Source organism: Protopterus annectens, chromosome 8.part0, assembly GCF_019279795.1.
Source record: "Protopterus annectens isolate FY-2018-M chromosome 8.part0, PAN1.0, whole genome shotgun sequence".
NCBI lineage: Eukaryota > Metazoa > Chordata > Ceratodontiformes > Protopteridae > Protopterus > Protopterus annectens.
This window is the reverse complement of record NC_056741.1, coordinates 784,111,162-784,134,223: the sequence shown is the minus strand read 5'-3', so window position 1 is coordinate 784,134,223 and position 23,062 is coordinate 784,111,162. Positions and strand designations below refer to the sequence as shown.

Sequence of the window (23,062 nt, the reverse complement as noted above, 5' to 3'; positions counted from 1 at the left end):
TTGGTGCTGATAACCATTACTGAGGACTAGTGGGGTCCTGATGTTGTCCTAGATAGCTATGCCTTATCACAGTAGGCATGTTTTAGATCTTTTAGGTTCCCCTTAGAAAAGTCTCTGGTCTGTGACCAGGCATTCTCCTCAGAGATTCATGTAGAAGCCCAGAGTGTAGTTCTCAGAGTATCTCTTGAGACTGTCCAACCATCAGAGTTTGGCTTGCAGTTTTTACTCCCACTGACCTATTTTTCAGAAGGGGATATGGGAAGTCTTTTCCTTCTTCCATCTCATCTTGAACCCAGGAGAGATCTGCAAAGTCATCTGGTACATCAGGTTTCAGAGGATGACTGATCAGGGGGGTATGCCTGGGTGGTGTGGTTTGGATGTAATAGAAATTTTGTGGTACTTTGCTGTATGAGGTCTTCACAGAGGGTTCCTTTTATTCATCATACATAAGTACCACTTTCAGTACAGAATGCTTTTTTTTGTCTGCCTTTTTCTACCTGATTGCTTACTTAGACATTATGTTAGAGATCTTGCTTGAGGAAGATCCCCCTTGTGTTCCCTTACCTGGAAGAATGGCTTCTGATGACCGTACTCCTTGGATGTGCCCTAAAGTTAGACATTTCGATGTTTACAGGCCTTTTTGGTGTCCAACAGCCAGGAGAAGACTTATGCTATGAAAATCACCTTTATCATGGCACCGTTTTTGGCCACAGAGTATTCACAACAGTTTATAACTGGCAGCCTAGATGTGGAAGAGGCATTGGAGAGTCCAGGGTTACACCTTCTTACACATTTAGATTTGCTGTGGTCACAATCATCATGGTGCCATCTGTACACCTGAAATGGCGCGGAGTACATTGGATAGTGTGATATAAGTAATTTTAGTATCAGTAAGCACTCATAAATTGTCTGGTACCAGACGGATGGACAGCTTCAATCAGTCTTATTGTAAATCTCCCCTTGCTGTAACAGAATACATTTTATTTACTCTTTCTTCACTAGGTGAGTGGAATGGTCTAGTGACCCTTTTGTGCAATGACCTAAACCACATCACAAATTTTGATGATCAATGCTTCACTAATGAAGTGAAAAACCTAATTTGGTTCTTGTACGGTTTGGAGGAAATGGACTCCTAAAAAAAAAGTTCATATACACAAGTAAGCTCTGTGGGAAGTGCTTCTTGCCCTGATGACTCTGCAAGGAGAACTGACACTAGGGCCTTACACGTATGTAGTGTGGTTGACATTGCCTATGTGGTATGTAAACAAGGAAGGTGGGATATGTTCTTAACTTCTGGACAGAGACTGTGCACTTGTCTAATAATGGACCTTGCACATAGATATTACATGTGCAGCCCAGTTTGTGTCCTGAAACCAAGCCAGTAGTTCTCTTCAGATAATGTCTATTTGGGAGTGGGTAATCCCAGAGTGCAGCCTTTTCACTGTTTGGGAGAATATTGCCCCCTCCTTTTCTTCTTAGCCCAGCAGAGAAAGGGGGTATTGTTATTGGACACATTTTCCATTTTATAGCAAGGGGGATTCTTGTATTCATTCCTTCAGTTTCCTTTTATTCATTGCCTAATGGCAAATATCGTAGAGAAAAAAAGTAAAGCATATTTTAGTTGCCCCGTAGTAGTAAAGTGTAATTTCAAGATCCAAGGTCTATGACAGTACAAGTCAAGGGTGTCTCTCCCTGTTTGAGAAGCAGCTTGCTCCTAGGTTTAATGCTTTGCTCCCACCTAACTTCCTGGCAGGAGTTTCAGAGGTGACTGATACACCAGAAAGTCTTCTCCTTATCAGAATTACTCTGCTGAATGGAAGGAGATCTTCTGGGCAGAGAGATTTCTTATGCTTCTTTAGTCTATTAGACTTCAGGTTGTTCTTACCTTTCTGAGACAATTGTATGATATGCATGTCAGTTATGCCAAGGTCATCGTTCACAGCATTGGTGTTTTTACCCATTGTGAACTTGTGGAGGGGAGGAATGTGGCAGTCCCCAGTAAGGGTTCTACATATTTTCCATCATCTGAAGAACCAATTTTCTCTGTGGAACTTGGATTTCATGATTGACTGGTTTGCTCTTCCTCTGCTTGAGCTTGCTGGTTTAGCCGTTCTGATATTTGTCTTTTAAAATATGCTGTTCTTGATGGCCATAACCTGTGCTCATAGAATATGGTGATGTCAGACCTTATTTGCAGGGAACCGTTATTGTGTTTAATAATGACTTTGTGTCTATTAAGGCCAACTGATGTTTTTTCCTGAAAGTGGTATTAAAATTGTCTTTAACTAATCCTTTTACTAGCCTGTTCATTTCCAAGGCAGAAATTAGGAAAGAAATGGTCCATTAGACTATCAGTTTTATCTGAAGAGAGTACATGAGTTCAGGAAGATGGCTCATCTGTTTTATCTCATTTGCTTCTGGGAGAGAGAGCTTCAGAGCTGCTAAAAAACTCTTTGGATTGCTAATTGCATTGTTTTTTTTTTTGTTTTTTTTTGTCAGCTGCTATCTGCCCATTAGGGTATGAATTTCTCCCATTGCTTGCTTCAGAGGTATTTCTATTGCAGACATTTGTGTTTCATCCACTTGGTAGTGGGTCTTCACAATCACCAAGTACTACTGCTTAGACCCTGATTCCAAGAGTTAGGCCTCTTTTGACATCTCATTGTTTCAGGATTCTGCTTTTTGAGCCCTTGCCTTCAAGCTTTCCTTTGGTTTTAATTTCTCTGGAGTTTTCATTTTTGCTGTGTGAGAGTCTTCTAAGCTTGTACCCACTGGAGAGTATATATGTACTCACTGTGTCAGTTAATCTTTGAGTATGTACCCACTGGAGAGTATATATGTACTCACTGTGTCAGTTAATCTTTGAGTATGTACCCACTGGAGAGTATATATGTACTCACTGTGTCAGTTAATCTTTGAGTATGTACCCACTGGAGAGTATATATGTACTCACTGTGTCAGTTAATCTTTGAGTATGTACCCACTGGAGAGTATATATGTACTCACTGTGTCAGTTAATCTTTGAGTATGTACCCACTGGAGAGTATATATGTACTCAGTGTGTCAGTTAATCTTTGAGTATGTACCCACTGGAGAGTATATATGTACTCACTGTGTCAGTTAATCTTTGAGTATGTACCCACTGGAGAGTATATATGTACTCACGGTGTCAGTTAATCTTTGAGTAGAACTTTTGTAGCTGGTACTTATTACCTTCTGTCCGACCCCCTTTCTGTGGATGAATTTCTTTTAAGTTGTGCATCACTTGTTGAGTAAATGGGGGCAAACTGTGTGCTCAGAGAGCAAGTTGTGTTCATTTAACCTGATGTGTGGCAGGAAGCACATGCATCCGAAGATTTGAAATGACACATTAAAACATTACTTAGTGGCAATAACAGAAGTGGAAGTCACAACAGAAGGCTTAACCAGAAATTATATTTGTGTTTATTATGTGCAGTGGAGCATGGCTTTAAACAGCATCAGAAAGGAGCTCAGGAATTGTCATCCCTACTTACCTTGAGTACCAGGGTACATTCAGTTGCCAGAACATGAATGTATTTGTTATATGTGACTTGAAATATTAATTGTGTTTGCTTGTTTGTGCATTCGTTCGCTTGTAACAGGCAGGCAGACTTGTCCACTGACACTTTCTAGATGATCCATGCCAAACGCAACTAGATCACAAAAATACTAAATGCTGTAAGGTGTCATTTAACATTTTACATAGAATGGAAAGACAGAAGTGAAAGTGCAAAAAATAAAAAATAAAGTAGCATTTAGATTAAAATGTAAATAAGTATGAAACAGTAAAAATAAGAACATGAAAGTATTTTAACCTGTAATATGGAATAAGTGATTATTTTGCCTGTAAATGAAACTATAGAATGAAATTTCCGATAAAATATGTCTATGTTAATTGATGAATGACATAAGAAATCCGTGAGGCTAGACCAGTGTAAGCAAGGAAAGACTATAAATATGTGGGAAATAAAGTTAAGAGAGTGTGATTATTGTGTCGTCGTAGTGCCTTCTTGATTGGTTTTGTTGATAGGACCTATAGCGTTCATATTTTCTGTGTTAAGGGGTAGGTTCTTGGCGATAATAACCTTTGCTTCTCATTTTTTGTGAACTATATGCCTATATGAGCATTCGAAATTATAGTGGTTGTTTCAAAATGCTCCTACAGTTAACATCTTCACTGCTGATCCTTCAGATAGCTTACATTACCTGCTATTTATTTTCTAGCGGGAAAACATACTGCTGCTTTTACTATCTACTGTGCAGTTCCTTCAGATACCTTACTCTACCTGCTATTTATTTTCTAGGAGAAAAGGCTCATCAATGCGAAGAATGTGGCAAGTGCTTTGGCCGTAGAGATCACCTCACAGTGCATTACAGGAGTGTTCATCTTGGGGAAAAAATCTGGCAAAAGTAAGTACTGATTCTTTTTGTAAAATACTCTGTTGAGGGCCAGCATGGAAATGACAGCTAGTATCAATGGAATTAAATTATACTAAGTAAATTAAAGTTTCAGGTAAGTTCCTTCGTAGTCATTAATCTTTTGCTTTAAACCAGAAACAGTTCACTCATAATGTCTCCTTGAAGATGGAGGTCTGGTACTGATTGCCATAGCCTGCAACACTGGACATCACTGTAATCTGCCCTTATAGCACACTATGACAACTTTTTCATATGCATTTATGATTTTGAATGAATGTTGGCAAATGCTCAGCCCTTGTCTGCTATTTCTGCTACAACCCACACATTTTTTCAGGAAATGTGACCAGTTATTTGTAACTCCCTTGAGATGGCATAAAGGTGGGATGGACTATTCGTAAACATTTTGTACATCCCATTAACGGGATTGTGTGTGATGTTATCTTTGAACCATGCTACTTTTAGGAAGTGGGAGGTGCCATCATACAGAGTCCTTTTAATTAGCTGTGCATTATGCTCCCACGTAGCCCAGCTGCTTTGAGGGACAGAAGCACACCAAGTCTGCTTCTTGCTCTGCAGTCATAGGAGAGAGTGGTTTATAAAATTTCATCCACCATTGCCATGACTATATGGCAGGATAAATTAGTATACAGTACTAATGTGAGGAAAATCCAGCGCAGTAAGCACTTGCATAGGCTGGAGCTTGTTGAGGGTGGTGCCATGTGTGGTTGTGGCACTAGGTTAGCCTGCACCACAGAGACAGCAGAGCAAGTAGCAATTTTCTATAAGAAAAAGTATATTTAAAAAAATATGCAAAAATGGGAAAAAAAGAGTTGTGGATGGCTGGATGTACAAAGTTGTCACATGATGTTGCTAAGTTATGTAATGCTGAGCAACACGTCAACCCAAGAGTAAGTTAGTGTCTTCCTCTAACATTAAATAAACTGTGGCAGTATGTGGTTCTTCTCCTGAAAGTTATATGGATGAGGCCAGGCCAGACACATTTGTATATTACAGTGTGAATTTTAAACCATGGTGGAAAGTGATCATTTGCATATGTACTCCATTGTTTTGAATACTGAGGCAACAGAGTGGGGTAAGACTGCATACAGGACCTTACCCCACTGTTTAACTTTGTGAATCGAGAAGGGCTTTGGTATGCCATTCTAAACCATACAAGACCTACTCTGTGTATAACGATGTTTATGAATTTGCCTGTCAACTTAATCTCCAGTGTAACTTTGCACAGAGAGGTTTAAAATGTTATAACCTGTACTTCATGGTTGCTCTTGTTTACTTATTTATTGCATTATTCTAATCAAGTTGTACCAACTCAGCTCAGCATATCTCTTTTGGTATGGTCTTTCTAGCCCGTATTGTTTTAGGAACGCTATTTAAGTTATTTTGTGTCAGAACAATGTACATAGGTGAATACTAGCCTAACTGCCCTGAAGGACCATTTAATCCTAGCCAATAATCTGGGGTCAGAATCAAGTCTTGTACCTTGTGCTTAAGAGATGAAGATATTAACAGTTATGGCAATTACCACATTTACTTTTTTGAAAAGGTATAATCCGTCCACAATCCCCCCTTTTCCCCCATTTTTGCACATGGGATCGGGGTGTCACTTCAACAGTGACAGTCATCTAGAGCCAAGGTTTACACTGCCAGGTGGCTATCCCTATTGCGATAGTTCCTCCACACCACACACTGACACATATGGCCAGTTTACAGTGTCTAATCCACCTACTGCTTATCTTTGGAATGTGGGAGGAAACTGGAGTACTTGGAGGAAACCCATGCAAACACAGGGAGGACATGCAGACTGCAAAACAGAAGGCACCCCATCTGAGAATCGGACCGGGAAACCTCTTGCTGTGAGGTAACAATGCTATCCACTGTGCCACTATGAGTTTATCACAAATGTTGAGCAAACATAAACATTCTAGGAGGGATACAGAAACAACCACTATTGATATGGAAGTTAAAGGCTGCAGTCCCTGTGGTCAGTATAACATTTGTTCATTTATATCACTAGCAAGAACACTTCTAAGTCTTTTTGTATGAAAGTTCTGGTGATGTTTGAAACTGAGTGTGGCATTTTATGTAAGTCATATGCCCTGTGAGTTATAGTGAGAGAAGATATCATTGACATTAGATGTAAGAAATCATCTAATGTACTTTAGTTATTGATAATATATCAATATGGCAAAGCACATCAGAAATTGCTAAATGCAGCTTGATTAAGATATGAAATCAGACAAATGTAAAATCAAAATATATCAACAGACAGATTTAATTTCATTACAAAACAGATTAGATTATAAAGAGTGTTTGTGGATGGTCCAGACTGGAGCTTTATTTCCAAAGTATCTGCACTATACATTTTAATTTATATTTCATATTTTTTATTCTATATTTTGGTCATGTAAGAAGTATATACAGACACTTACAATATTTTTACACATTTTTCTATGATTTTAGACAGTCCAGTTTTTGGCATCTTATACATTTCATGTTTGATAGGGTTTGCTTTGATTCATACTGTAGCTCTTGCATTAGTAAGTGTTGCTATTTGCACCATTAACCACAAGATGGCACTAAAATTACACTTTGTCAGGGGAGATGGGACACGTGTGCTTTTTCCATTACTGATCAATTTTCAATTTTTTGATTAAAGCTGTATTGCATCACCTAGTTTTCCATGCTATTTCCTTGCAAAAGTGAGTAAAGGTAAAGTGATTTTTTCTTTACTTCCATCCATTTGACTAAGGCTTTTCTTGCAAAAGTGAGTAAAGGTGACCAAAAGAAGAGTCACCAGTACTTTTCTCAGGCACTGAATTATAATTTATCTCCCTGTCTGTCTGCTGACCTTGGGACGCTGTTGTTATTTAAGCCACAATAAAGAATACTGTTTTTTCACAGTAGTATGGTTTATGTGTAGAAAAGTCCATCAGTTCCATGTCATGAAGGGCATTTATTAATATTATACAACTAATTTATATAAAAAAATAAGTGTTTTAGATTTGAAATAAATTTCATCATCCTACCTTTCCTTATTGGTGGTGTATGGTTGCTTTTTTCCTGACATTCTCTACTGTATCTGGATAAGTACAAGACATCTCGCTCTTTTTTTCTTTCTTTTTGAAACGCCGTTATTGAATTATCTCTTGTGACACAGGCAAATTTACATTCATATAAAAGTAATCAAACTATATTAACATAAACATTATACTTCACATATATTACTGTATATATCATATAACCTAAGCAATATTACATACATTATTCAAATCTTGCCTTTTTTTAGACAAGAAACATCTTTAGTAAACCATCACTTCCCACATAAGCAATCATACATTTATATGAATGAAAACAAACCACACCAACACAAACCATACTGACACACTTACATTTGCAAACTTTATACATCACTTATAATCTACCCAGTCTTTCTCACTCAAACATTACATAACTCATTTAAGTCCTGCTGCCTTTTAGACCTCAAAAAAAAAAAAAAAAAAAAACGTTTTGCTCCTTGTGTGCACTTCACATTTGTCTCTGTCAATGACCATGGTTTGAAATATTAGATTTTTATAAAAATATATATTAATATTGTATGGCACTTAAGCTGTTTGTAGGTGCTATAAGTTGTATTTTACATTGTAGAATTACACCTAAATATTTTTAAAGATGTTTTGGGTAATTCTAGAGAGTCCGGTTAGCATAATGGTTAAGGTTTTTGCCTCCCATGCACAAGGTACAAGCTTCAATCATGACCTCTGGCCAATGCCTATTTGGAGTTTGCATGTTTTCACTTTGTCTCTATTAATTTCCTTCCACGTCTGAAAAACATCTCACCAAAAGAATCGAGCAGCAACTCACCAAAAGAATGGAGACTCTACATGATGCCCTACAGGGGAAGAGTTGTATACAGTGGTGCACAGTATCCTAATGGTAGGAGAACATGGATCACAGACTGCATGCCGTGGCAGGGCTAGCCACTTTATGTATTTATTTTATTTAACATTTGTTAATCAGGAAAGTCCGACTTGGAACAAAGCCAATTCTCAGTGGAGGCCCGGGGAGAAATGTTCCAAATGCATGTCTTTGTAACGGAGGAAACTGCAGCACCCGGAGGAAACCCACATGAATGCAGGAAGGACATGAAGACTCTGCACAGAAGGTACCCCAGCCGAGAATCGAACCGGAGACCCTCTTGCTGTGAGGCGATAATGCAAACCACTGCACCACTGCGCACATTTCCCATTTTTTCTATGTAATTTGCTTCTACCATTTTCTAACGATCCCACTTTCTGTTCTTTTAGTTCTGTTGCTGTATTCCCTGCTTCAAATAAAATTGGCTTAGAGTTTGATTTCCATTTTGTAATAATTGATTTTTTGGCAGCCACCAGTGTTAAACTTAGCAAGGCCTTACTATGTCTAAGCATTTCAGATCCTGTGTCCCAGCTCAAAAAAAAATCATGTCCTTATTTACAGCAATTTGCTCACCTGCTATTTTAACAGAGTAGTTTGTAGGGAATTGTTAAAGTCTGCCAAGTCATTATACTCTCAAAACAAATGTTCCCAATTACCTCTTTCTGCCACATTACACATCCAACATTTGATAGCTACCTGAGGGATGCTAGTATTATTCCAGTGTTCAGGTGCTAATTTGGAGACTGATCTTGTAATCTTTTAATTCCTTTTACTGTGTAAGATGTTTTAATTAATAGGTGGGCATTAATATTCCTGAGAATGTCAGTTGGATGGAAGGCAGTAGGGTCTGTTAATCAGTTTTTAAGGTCAGGCAACACAGGAAGTACGGAGCTCTTCCCTCATTTGGGAAAGAGTAGCATTGCTTATTGTAAGACAATGACATTGGGCTGAGAGGTATAAACCTTGGTATTTTATTGTCTGTCCTTTGAAGGAGATAGCGTTTTGAGGATAATTTAGTATAATAACTGATTAGGAGTGTTTAACCTATGCAAAAAAAAAAAACATTATAAAGTTACTCACTCTGTGTGACTACATTTTGCAATTGTATTTCATTATCTGGTAAAAAAATACACTGATTGACGAAGCAGTTTGTTAAGGGTTTTGGATGTGTTATGTATGGCAGTTATGGCTGATGTAGGTCAGGGTTTTTACAGGCAGAACTGATGCCTGCCTTCCATTATCCCATTAATGCCTAATAACATCACTTTGGATTTCTTGGTATTTAATGTCTGTTTATTTTTGCGCATTCAGTCCCAAATTAGTTTAATGTCATTTTGTTGAGACTTAGTACTTTTGTGTTGAAATTTAGATCCCAAAACAGTGTGATTTGCTCAAGTTGTGTAATTCCCTGGGTCGATGATTAAGAAACGAAGAGAAGAGTAGGGAGCCTAGGACTGATCCTTGAGTAATGCCCCTATCATTGCACAGGGGGATAGGCTGATTGTATTTGTGTTTGCAGTGAATTCTCTATTAATAAGTAGTTCTTAAACAAGAAGCAAACATCCTTGTAGGAGCAGTACTTGTTAAGCTTGGGTATCAGAACACTACAGTTCACACATTCGAAAGTAGTGTTTATATTGGGTTGTTACTGACAAACATTAAAACAAGCTCTAAGCTGTGAAATAATACTAAACAAATTATACAGAATTTTTAATGTAAAAAACTTGACAGATTCTATTATATGCAGACTACAATAAATATAGTAGCAGAACGCTCACTATAGTATTTATTTACTGTTGCAGTCTTCGGTATTAGGATTTCCTACCATGTAGGTGGCCAGAGCCCAGGCAGTTTTTCAAAGCCCTTCCTTCCCCCTGGGCTTTGACCATCACCCTCCTTCCGGCACAAGGACATTCGCAGTACAAAGGATGTGTTGTTGCCTGATGCCATTTTCAGATCTTTTTTGCCATGCAGTTATGTTCCTCCGAAAGAAGAAGAAGTTGTGGTCATATCTGAACAGCATTTGTAGTCTGTCAGTCAGCTGAAGTCACTCTTCCTGAGGATGAGTAAGTACCCCATAGCTGACTTCCTTATTATTTGTTAGATGAGTAATTGTAATCGGACACAGAATGTAGTTCATTGCAAATTGCTACGAAAGTTAGTAATTGTCTGATCTCTGCTAAGAAAATTTCTCGCAAAGATCATCACAGTAAGTATCTTTTTGCCTTGGAGCAGAGTACAATGTAGATTGCTGTTCCCTGCTGTGCACTGTTTAGCCCAAGGACAGTCTACCATCAACAATGTTTCCTCCAGAAGTTCACTGGCAGAAAAGGGGAGTGAGCCTTGTTTAGGTCTGCTGTAGCATTGTCCAAGTCCTCCAAGAGGCTACCTCCAAAAAAAAGAAGCATTCAGAAAAGGGGGAGAAGAGAAAGGGAAGTATGAGAGGTGGACGATGGTGGAAGGAGGGAGCATGGACTGCAACACTCAGAAAGTTTCTAATATAACTGTACTTCATATATCAAAGTGAACAGTGGCAATAACACTTTAAGTAATTGATACATTTGGGTGGTTTAGACTATGTTAGTGACAGCTAATAAGTTGTGATGAGATTAGGATCATTAAGTAACATCACAGTTTTGGCATCTTACGCTACTTCTGAGTTAATTGACAAACCCCTTTTTATATCTGAAGTAGTACAGTCCACTGCACAGACTAGGTGGTTGGGAGTTCCCTAGTACATGACCCAGTTCTTCATACACTTTTTCTACTGGGAGTTGTGTAGTACATGGCCCATTTCTTTATATACTTTGACTGCATTTTTTTTGTCCAGACTGTCAGTTGGCCTGAGCTGTCTGGAGGGAGTGTACCTTTTGAACATGCTCTTTAAGTACTGAAGCTCTGTTAATAAATTAGCTTTTATGCCAGTGTTAGATTAGCATAACTTAGATGGGTCATCTGAAGTGTTAAATTATCTCAGTGTAGTTCATCAATGCCATCTGTCAGGGGCTACTGCCACAGAGTTGGCTATCGAATTGCAGTTTTGGATAATCTGTTCAAGTGACTTTGCTGTAGCCCTGTGAGTGTATACTTGTTGTATGTTATCCTTGACACCAAAAGTACTGCTGCAGTACAGTGCCTAGAGTAATGAGGGATATTGTTCTTTAAGTGATAGTGTTCCACTGGCCTTTGCACCTTAGATGTGGTAGAATGGATATGATTGTTCAAGCTGAGGTTTTGATCAGTAGTTAGTCAAAACAATATGTAGATTATCTCCATTTATTTATCCCCCCCCCCCACCTGCTTCCTTCTGTCCCATCTATTACTGGGTGTCCGTATTCCTTCTTTCCTTTTCTGGACTTTCCCCTGAGTGAACTGGGGCCAGCATGCATCCTGGACATTGATGCCTGCAACTGCTTCTGCTTCTTGGGGATGGGTTATGAGCTACCCTTATTTCTCCCACCCCTGAGTTCTACAGCACGTCAAGGTCCACACCCCTCATTGGATCACGCCTTCCTTCAGGGAGCATTTCCAATTAATCCTCTCCCCGCAGATAGGCATGCCCATCCCTTCCTGTCAGTTTATCAGATTCCCAAATTGCTAATTGAGCCTAGTTCACCTGAGCCATAATTAGTGCTTTATGTCAGTACCCCATGTTGATTGCTTTATTATTTCCAAAGTAGCTCATCCATGTAGTAATGAAGAACCTTAGGACCAAGGAGAATAATTTTGCATTTTTTTTTTTTAGGAGTTCAGTGAAAGTCCTTTGCATTCTTGGCAAGAACTCATGTTCAGTAAAGGTCCTTTGGAGTATTTCCTGCGCCTCTACAACATTTCTTTGATTAAAATTAAAACAAACTGTCGAAACTTCGACCAGACAAAACGGACTGGTTAAAGCATCAGCCTAATAAAACCAACAATGAAATACTTTTTTACCCCACATCCCCACACCATATTTACTTATTTATGCTAACTGCATGGTCGCTCAGTCATGGAAAAAAGAAAAGGCCCAAACTGTTGGAATTGTTGTTGACACACAGAGAGAAAAAAAAACGCATTGGCAGAGAACAGGGATTCTCTGTAGAAAAAGTGATCAGGAAATTTAGTATTGTGAAACAGAAATCGACAAGTATAACGTCATCTACTTACACTCGACCAATTGTAAACTGTTTTCTTTACTAGTGTTGTATAGTGCCACCATGCATAATAAGAATGATGTCATCAGCATACAAAATGGAAGTGACATCTTTGCAATGCTGTCATAGTTAACTTACGTATACTGAGTGTATTGTGGTACCAAGAGCTAATCTTTTAAGTGCTTTCATTTTAAGAGTTCTGAGAAAAATCTTGTGTAGTTATGTGATGCGATATACCTGGTTATCCTGACTCTGTGTGTGTTTGTCTGAGTTAATGCTGTCATCTGCAAACCTACTAGGAAGAGAAGAGCAGCTTAACAGTGTCTGATGCCTTAATCAGATATCAAAGGTGCAGAACAGTATGCGGTTTGTGTCAATTAGATATTACAAATGCAGAGTCAACAGGGTGTTTAGCTCTAAACTCATGCTGGATGTCTGAAATGACTGAGAGTTCCTCTTAAGAGTCTCTGAAGTACTTACACAACTTGTCCAACATTGCAGCTGGAGGACTGAGCTCTGATGATGGTATATAGTTAGCAATGGCAGTCCATTTTTGGATAGGGAAGGCAGTGCTAAATGTCATAGAGCTTGGGAACTTTTTGCCATAGCATAGTAGATTTAGTGAAGAAATAGTAAGAGCATTTAAGATCAATGTTTTATATGTTATACAGTTCTACAGCTTTCTGTCTTTTTTTTTATATCAGCTGCTGTGCTCCTGACATTAGCAGGATTAATTGCCCAGCTAAGATTGACAGCAGTGCCTGACAGGGTAAACTACAGATTTAACTGTGTCTGTGATTTGTAATGCAGGCAGAGACAAATTAATCTGGGAAGTACGTGAGAAGTTGAGCTTAAATAAAAAAGTAGGTGGGTTTCCCTTCCTATGATTCCAGTGCAAGGAAATAAAAGTTATAAAAAATACAAACAGGTTTCTGGTACCTACACAATACTGGAACCATATTGTAGGGAAAACATAAAACTAAGGATTGAGTTAAACTATAGGAGTGGCCGGAGTTTTGTTTTAAAACAAACCAAAAAAAAAACAAATGACAGAAAAAATAAAGTACGAGCTCCCAGTAGAACAAACACCTCTCAGCTGGCAAATAATAACTTAAAATACTAGAAATATACTCTGAGAGGTGACCACGGAAATGTTCATGCACCCTTCTTGTACCTCAGGGAATATAAATATACGAATAATCCATAATGAATTAGTAAGGCAAACCAAACTGACTCCATTTAAAATAATAAATGTTTTAATGGAACATGCCACAGGTAAGCGCTTTCACATAAGCTTCATCAGACTGTTAAAATTCAAAAACACATTCAATTAAAGCTTTTTATACAAAGCAAACACGTGTTGAGTCAACTAATTTAACTCAATCAAGCATTTAAAGTTGTATCCCAACCATAACACTCACTATATAGTGATACTTCCTAATAGAGTATGTGCAATTCAAAACACATTCTAATGTTCATTATGGATTATTCGTATATTTATATTCCTTGAGGTACAAGAAGGGGTGCATGAACGTTTCCGTGGTCACCTCTCAGAGTATATTTCTAGCAAAAAAAAAACTAATACTCTTGATGTTGCTGATGAAACAGTTGTGTAGCCGGTTGACTGTTCTGTTATACCTGCCCTTTCCCTGACTGTAGTGCGGTCTCGGAGTTAGAATGTTTAGATAGGGGGGTGTGGGGGGCAAATATGTTTGTTTTTGTGTGGCATTGGTGTTTGGCCAACTGATTTCTTTCCGTTGGAAAGAACTTGATGATTTGGCTGTTCGAGAACCTTGGAGTTCGACATTTTCGTGTCGAACAAGTGAGAGTCGACATTTTACGATGTCGATATTACAATATAGACCCTGTTAAGGTTATAGAAGTTCTGATATACAGACTGAAAAGTAGAATACCTTAAAAAGCTCTTGAAGGAATTCAAGGTTAACTTTACATGTGCTTAATAGGTATTTACCGTGACTTAGAACAAGAAGCTGGTCAGGTAGTCAGTGATCATTTTAGAGGTGTGATGGTCATATCCTGAGATGAGAAGTTAGTTTTGTAAAACAAGGTGGTTGATGCTGTTAGAAGTTTTTTATGGGTCTGGAAACACAGAATCTGATATCTGACTTTGTCCCTATTTCCATAAGACTAAGTCTGTAACAGATCAAAGGGTTGTTATAGCCCTGTATCCTGATCAAAAATCATGCCAGTGTTCTAAGCTGATGTTCTGCTTCTCTAGGTGGAAGGCTAGTTGATTATAGACTACTTTTCTCTAAAACCGTATAGTAGAGGGAAAGATTAGATGAATTTTATGAGACTGCAGAGTTTTGTATTTTGGGATGGGTGTTATGGTGGATTTCCTCAGACAGTGTGTTTGAAGTATTGCAGTTTTACTAGCTAAGCAAGGCGTTTTGCAGTTAAGGAATTAAACAGTGTAAAGAAGCATGTTTAAAATCTGTTTGTGTAAAAGTTCAGAGTATGAAGGAGCTATCTTTGTTTGCTTTTTTATTTTGTAGGTTAATGGTGAAATGAAATGAAGATGAAGAGTTGTGATGTGATTGGTTACTTAAATGGGCGGGTGATGTGTTTGTGTTAGTGGCTTGGCCGTAATAAAAGGGCTCAGTTGGAGAAAAAATGAGCAGATCAGTAATGGAGTAGTTCAATAAGGTTTGCTGAATATGGATAGATGGGATTTAGTACCTTTGAGAAGTTTTATTTTTTGCAAGGATTTTCTATTTGGATTGTAACTGTTGTTGTTTTAACCAGGCTAAAACTTGTTTAGCACATTTTATTTCAGTATTTCATTCTGTCTTTAGTGTGAGGAGTTGACAGACTTCCAGATGTGAACCAGTTTTTTTCTTTCTATCTTAACTTTTGCTTGAGTTCTTTGTTTAGCTGTTAACATCTGCTTAATCTGAGCTCCTTATTCTTGTAGTGGTAAGTAGGAAATACTTATCAAGTAGGATAGTGAGAGTATATTTTAGGTTGCAGACCACTGGGTTAATGTCAAGATTCAAAATTAATGAACCTTAGTTTAGTGTAGAATATGCCCATTCTAATGCAAATTCATTTTAGGATGTGAAACTCGTGCTTGAGAAGAGAGCTTGGGATGATTAGTACATCTTTTTTGACAGTATTGTAGTTTCAGAGCAGTGATCACTCAACATGTTCAGTAGCTCATTTTTAGAATGCTTTTTATTTAAACTGGCTTTGTGGTTCTGTCTCTCTGTCCCTCTCTGGTTCATAGGTAGGTACTAGGCTATTGGCCCTAGGGCCTGTACAAGCCTAGGCAAACGGTACCCTGGCTTTTGCCACGCAAGAAAATTATTTTCCTGTACCCCTGTCTTGCTAAGCCAATTTCAGTAAAAAGCATTCCAGTAATGACAGAGAGACAGTATTTTAGTCTTTAAGTAAAATATTGCCCCTCTGTCATTAGGGAGACACAGACACACAAGCACACACACACTTGCATCTGCCTACATCATTTCTCTCTAATCACACACACACACACACACACACACACACACACACACACACACACACACACACACACACACACACACACGCTCACACTCGCATACCCCTACACCACTTCCTACACACATACACACACACATGCTCGCGCCTGCATCTCTAGTCAAGCAACTATTGATACTTTGCATGACCTACTGAGATCTGGCATCCTGCTTATAGTGAGATAAAAAAAGTAACTGCAAGAAGAAGAAAAAAATAACAAGAAAGTCCATGAAAATGGGACGTCTGGCTCCTTACTGCATCTCTGCTGAAGTGGCTGCAGATCGTTTGCCAGACTTATGGAGATCTGGCATCCTGCCGGTAATGAAAAAAAAATACCTGCAAGAAATAACAGGACCACTTTGTTTAAAAGATGAAAACAGTGGGAACAAACAGTTGCAACACATTACGTTTCCTTAAGAAATGAAAAAGAATCATGGGACAGGCTACAAAGTTGGACAAGGGCAGTGACTGGTGAAGATGGTCCATAGTGGGTGTGGAAAAGAATGCTGCAACTCTCCCTACAATGTGGAACTCAGTACAAATGGTCTGAGGCAAAGAACAGCATTTAGAACTGGTATAGTGCCCCTGTTGTGTATAGCAGGGAAACACCGAACCCCACAAGGGACAAATCAACAAACAAGTCCTATTCAAGTAACACTTATTGTCCTACCTTACATAGATTCTGCAGATGACACAATCATCTCATCATAGCACTGCCGCCTGTATTATGTATTCCTGATGTTTCTTTGGGACCTCTAACCCATTTCTAAATTTTTCAGTTGTCTTTCTTGTAAACTTTTTTCCTTTTTTGAAACAAGTTGTAACTACAGGCACAGAATTACAGAGACTGAGGTTTCTTTAATAATGACAGAGGGGCAATATTTTAGTCTTTAAGTAAAATATTGTCCCTCTGTCGTTAGCGAGACAATACACACACATGCACAAACACACACACATGAGATCCATTTAGAATAACATTGACATATACAGACATATGTAGACACACGCAGACACATAGGGGTCCTAATGGAGAGATGAAAAGTCAGCAAGCAAAGGAGAGTAGTAGTGCTGAAACTGAATTCATCCTCAAGTCCTGGTGAGTACCTTCGCGAGGTGGACCATGTTTTTCACAAAATATCACCAAGGCGACACTGATATATAGACTGTATTTATATAACGTATACCATGGACAGAAGTAGGTCAAAAACAAAAAAAGATAGCTGGGTGCACAAGACTCGGGATAAAAAAGTGCCCAATCCTGGTAGGCGCACTGGTGCCAGGACTGGAAAAAATTACAATGTAGAATCCTCAAATACGGAAACATTCCTACAATGAGGCCAGGCCAGGCCCAGGGGGAGGATGGCCCCCTGTTGCAGAAGGAAGTAGCAGTCCACAAAAATCACAAAAATTGATTGGCCAAAGAAGAGCCATAAAGACAACAGAATGGACTATTGAGTATAAGAAAGAAATTATGTATTGTTACTATTATGTAAAAAGCCCAGAATTTCCAAACACAAGATATACAAAACGATTAAGAGAGAAATTAGAGGAAAGAAAAATACTTCTGCAGAAAAAACTGTCAGAAGCTTCAAATAAAACTTTGCGTTCATTAATACAACAGATTTTTGAAAAACAGTATATAGATCAAGAAACTTTGATCTGTTTAGAAAAGCATCTGAGGGAATGCGAAAATATAAACAATAAAACCTAGAGATACTTGAAAAGTATAAAAAAAGAAATATGGACATGGGAAAGAAAAAGAGATTTGATATGGTGCAATATTTATGCAAAGGAGAACGCCAAGTTAACTAATATAGAGAAGGCAGTCTCAAAGATATTTGAAGAGAAATCTAGGCAAAGGCATCCAGATATGGAAAATTTCACAATAAAAAATTAATATCACAGAGATGTAATGTGGAAAAGAAGATTAGTAAAGCAGAAGTTAAAGAAATAGAAGTTGAAGTTATGGAGTGCCTGCGAAGTGAAGGATTTAATGTAGAAGGTCTAACAAAGACTACAACTCAGCATGATGGAGCGAGTCCCCAGAACATTGAAAAGCAAGAAGATCAGGAGACGTGAAGAAGAAATATGGACATGGGAAAGGAAAAGAGATTTAATATGGTGTAATATTTATGCAAAGGAGAAAGCAAAACTAATACAAAAAGAGCAGCACCAAAGATATTTTAAGAGAAATACAGGCAAGTAAATCCAGACATGGAAAACTCTACAATACAAAAAATAAGAAGACTAAGAGGAAAAGTAGAAAAAGAGATTAGTAATGGAGAAGTCAAAGAAATAGAAATTGAGGTTATGGAACAACTGCAGAGAGAAGGATTCAGTGTAGAAAATCGAATGCAGAAAGCACCACAACAGGATAGAACAATGGATATCCAAATTAAGGGGAAACCAGTGTAACTGGAAGCAATTGGTCAGGTACCATATCAAGATATTTTGGAGCCTTCCATAGGAAACCAGTAATATTTTGGAGCCTTCCATAAGAAACCAGTATAAATGTTCACTTGAAGCTAGACAGCAAGGAAAGGAACAGGAAACTGTGGAAACTATGATGCAGTCAATGTTGAGGAGTGATAGGCCAGTGAGTTCCCATATAACAGAGCAACAGATGACACAGGATGAAATTGAAGAGAATGTGCCACAGGAAGATGCTATAGATCTTTCTATGGAATGCCCGCAGGAAATGGAAAACAAGGGATGTGCCCTCAGTTTGGAAGAAAATGAGCTAACGGAAGAGTTGCTTGATTTAATGGACATGGATAGATATATTAAGATCGATGAGAGAAATAGACTGCAGAAGGTCATTAAAACCCAAAAAGTAAGAAGTCTGATAAAACAAATGAATGCAGTAATTAGGACTGTCCATAGGGATCCAAGTCATATAACAGAAGTAAACAGGATATACTACTGTTCTGCTAAATTAATAACTGATAAAGTTCTTCGATAAGATCATATGGTAGTGAGGGAAAGGAAGGGGAAAAATCAAATACCATCATGGAAGTATCGAACAGAGAAAATTATAAAGCAGTTAAGACAAGAAGTGTCACTGTTAGAAGATTATAGAAGAGGGAATAGATCAACAAAAATACTAAGAAGGATAGATGTGATTAAAGCAATACACAGTATTAGAACAGACCAAAATCTATCATGCACTATCGCAAATAAACTAAAAATTTCAGCACAGGCGGAAAGACTTAGAAGATACACAGATAAATATAAGGGAAAAGTACAAAATAAGCAATTTATTGATGAACCAAAGAAGTTTTATAGAGAATTGGGAAATAAGGTAAAAGGAATTGAAAGACCTCCAAAAAAAAGAGGAAGTGGATACATTTTGGAGAAGCATCTATGAAGATCCTGTGGAACATAACAAAGATGATAAATGGATAGAAGAAGTAAAAGAAAGAATAAGAAGTTTAAAGGTACAGGATATGAAATGGGATGAAATAACAGCCAGAGAGATTGAAACAAAGTTAAGAAAAGCCTCTAACTGGAAAACCCCAGGCCCAGATGCAGTACCTAACTTTTGGTTAAAAGTATTAACATCTTTGCACGAGGATTTAGCCATGAGTAAGAACTATTTATATGCACACTTCAAACAGACACCACACTAGCTAACAACAGGCAAAGCAATGCTCTTACTTAAGAGTGAACTTACAAGCTACCCTAAAAATTATAGACCAATAACTTGCCTTCCGATGATGTATAAACTATACACTGGAATTGACACTGAAAGTTTCTAGTTATATAAGAAAACTTAATTATGGCAGTAGAATAAAAGGGCAATAAAAGAAAGTCATATGGAATAAAGAATCATTTGTTGTTAAATAAAGTTATAGTGGAGAACTGTAAAAAGGGTAAGAATTTAAGTATGGCATGGATTGACTACGAAAAAGCATTCGATAGTATCCCACATTCATGGATAAAAGAGAACTTAAAATGTATAAGATACACCCTACACTGATTGAAACAATGGCAGATCACTTTGCAATTACGCCATGATAAAGGACAGATTATTATCCCAGGGATAAAAATTCAAAGGGGGATATTCTAGAGTGACTCTCAGTCACTGTTGCTATTCTGCCTTGCCATTAATCCATTAAGCTGTTTACTTAACAGCTTAGGCCATGGCTACAATTTGGCTCCTAGAAAACAACAAAGTGTAATGACTTCTCATCTTCTCTTTGTCGTTGATTTAAAACTGTATAGCTTATCAGATGAGGAACTGAAAGCACATCTGCAGGTTGTCAAAACTTTTTCAGATGTCAGATGGTATAAGAATGTCACTTGGTCTTGATTAATGTGCAAAAGCAACCTTTAAAGCAGGAAAACTGCAGCACCGGGATAACATCAGTTTGGGACAAGAATGTAGTATAAAAGAACTTGAGTAAGAGGGAGTGTATAAATACTTGGGAACTTATGAAGGATCGGTAATAAAACATGAACAAATGCGAACAAAACTCAGTAAGGAATACTTTAGAAGACTTAAATTAATCCTGAGACCAGCATTGACATCTAGGAACAAGATCCAAGCTGTAAATCAATTTGCTCTTCCTGTCCTAACGTACAGTTTTGGAGTGATTGACTGGCCCCAAAAAGTGTTGGATAGATTAGCTATTAAAACAAGAAGGATGCTTCATGCTCACCAAATGATTTATAAAAATCAGTGTATACCAAGATTATATATTCCCCATTCCGAAGGAGGGATGGGCCTCCTTGAAATTGGTTACATATATAGATCTGCAATTGTGGGACTCCACACATATCTATTGACCTCACAGGATCCAAATGCAGTGAAAGTTTTGAAACTTGTGTAGAATACATCTAAGATGACTTCTCTGCTTAATTTGGCAGAATAATATCGACATCTTGCAGGAATGGAAATCAAACCAGAAGTAGATACAAATCAGGCAGCAGCTGAATGTGCCAAAAAATAAAAGAAAGAATATAATATGAAGGACCAGATGAGAAGGCAAGAAATGTGGAAAAAAAAAAAAAAATATATAGTTGCAAGTATAGAAAACTTATGGAAGAGCCTCATGTTGATCAAGAACGAATGCAGGAATAGTTAAGGATCGGTGAATTCAAACCAGGAAATGAAAGGTTAATATTGGCAGCTCAAGATAGTGGACTACATGCACACTGGTTTACAAAGTCCATTGAACATGTGGGAGGAACAGACAAATGTAGGGTTTGTAAAACCGAATTGGAAACAGTCACACACCTTGTTGCTGGTTGTGACACACTAATGGCAGAAGGACTGTATACTGAAAGGCATAATAATGTGGCGAGACTTGCACTGGGGATTGTTTAAACATTATGGTATCGAAGTGGCTGAAAAACACTGGAGACATGAGCCATAAAGTATCATAGAAAATTATGAAGTTTATAGGTTCATAGGTAGGTACTAGGCTGTCTGCCTGAGGGCATTTATAAGCCTAGCCAGAGTGTGTCGTCTTTCGCTGCCCCTTTGATTAATTAACTGATCCTCTGTCAAGCAGAGCCAATGAAGTAATCCCAGGGGTGTGTTTTCTGTTACCCATCCACTCGTCAAGGTTTCTCTTGAAGAGTGTTAGTGAGGGGCTCTGCCTAATGTAGTTTGGAATTTTGTTCCAAAGCATGGGGAGTCTCTGTGACAGGAATGTATCCCTCTAGCATGTTCTATTTATTGTTGTGGTGAGGTTTAGCTCACTAGAGCGCGTGGCTCGCATTGACTTGAATTTCTTTAGGTGGAGCATGTCCATCAGTTCTGAGTTGGACATGGCTTTGTAAGTCAGGCAGAGATCACCTCTGAGTAAGCGATATGCCACTGAGTACAGACGGAGTTTTTTTCAGTCAGGCTGCATAGGACATATGTTTGAGGCCAGTAATCCTCTTGGTGAGGTAATTTTGTGGTCTCTCCAGCTGTTGGAAGTGTCTTGTGAGGTACATCCCAAATGGGCATTGTACTCTATGATGGGTCTGATGAGTGACAAGTACCGAGGCACTATAACCTCTTTATTTCTAGATGAGAACCCTTTAGTAATTAGATGGGCCACATAGAAGGATTTCCTAACTACTTTGGCAATATGATTGTCAAAGGAGAGATTATTATCTACCAACGTCCCCAGATCTCTTATTACCTCTTCTGTATTAAGGGGCCTGCCACCTATGTGGTAATTCGTGGGTATTTTGTTTTTCCCAAACGGGATGACTATGCATTTTTTGGCATTTAGCTTGAGGCCATGACTTTGATACCAGGTGTCCATCTCAGTAAGGCCCTTTTGAAGGATGTCCGTGTCAGCTGGAGAGTCAGTTATGGCTCCCAATTTGCAGTCATTGACGAACTTGGTTAGCCATAGTACTCCTGTGTTCGCCTGTACTTCTGAGAAGTATATGCCGAACAGTAGGGGTCCCAGGACTGAGCCTTGTGGGACACCACTTGTGACTGATTTAGAGACGGACCTGGAGCCCGCTATTCTTACCATGTGAGTTCTGTCTGTAAGCCAGTTGGCAACCTATCTCATGACGTAGGGGTTTATGTTCAGGCTGGTGAGTTTTTCTGTAATACCCGAGTGGGGAATGGTGTCGAAAGCCTGGTGGAGGTAGGCTGTGTGAACAACTTTTTCCTTGTCTATGGCCTTGGAGACTGTCTCGAAGAAGTCAACCAGGTTTAGTAGGCATGATGTGCCCTTAAAGCCAAACTGGGTCAGGTCAAGTGTTTGGAGGTTCCCAATGTCTTTGTTAATGAGTTCCATGATGATGCGCTCCATAGCCTTGCAGACCAGGCTAGTCAGGCTTATGGGGCGATAGTTACCAGGGTCAGTTGTGGCCCCTCCTTTGTGGAGTGGAATAACCGTTGCTGTGCACCATTCTGTGGACACGTATGCTGTGGAGAGGCTGAGGTTGAACAGCGTGTTTAGGTGGGGGGGTTAGTTCATTCTGTAGTTTGTGCAAGACGCAGCCTGGGACAGCATCTGGCCCCTATTAACGCTGTGTTTTTGGCTTTTGAAAGGGCTATTTTCACCTGTGCATCTGTGATT

The 23,062-nt window shown here is 38.6% G+C and overlaps 1 protein-coding gene across 2 annotated transcripts in view; it reads left to right on the top strand.

Moving 5' to 3' along the window:
• Positions 1 to 23,062, top strand: part of ZBTB41 (zinc finger and BTB domain containing 41) — a 660,593-nt gene that overhangs the window by 534,085 nt on the left and 103,446 nt on the right. For both annotated transcript variants that reach the window (XM_044080254.1, XM_044080256.1), the window contains one exon: positions 4,326 to 4,431. In XM_044080254.1, coding sequence (XP_043936189.1) covers positions 4,326 to 4,431 — 106 coding nt within the window. The remainder of the gene's footprint in view (positions 1 to 4,325; positions 4,432 to 23,062) is intronic.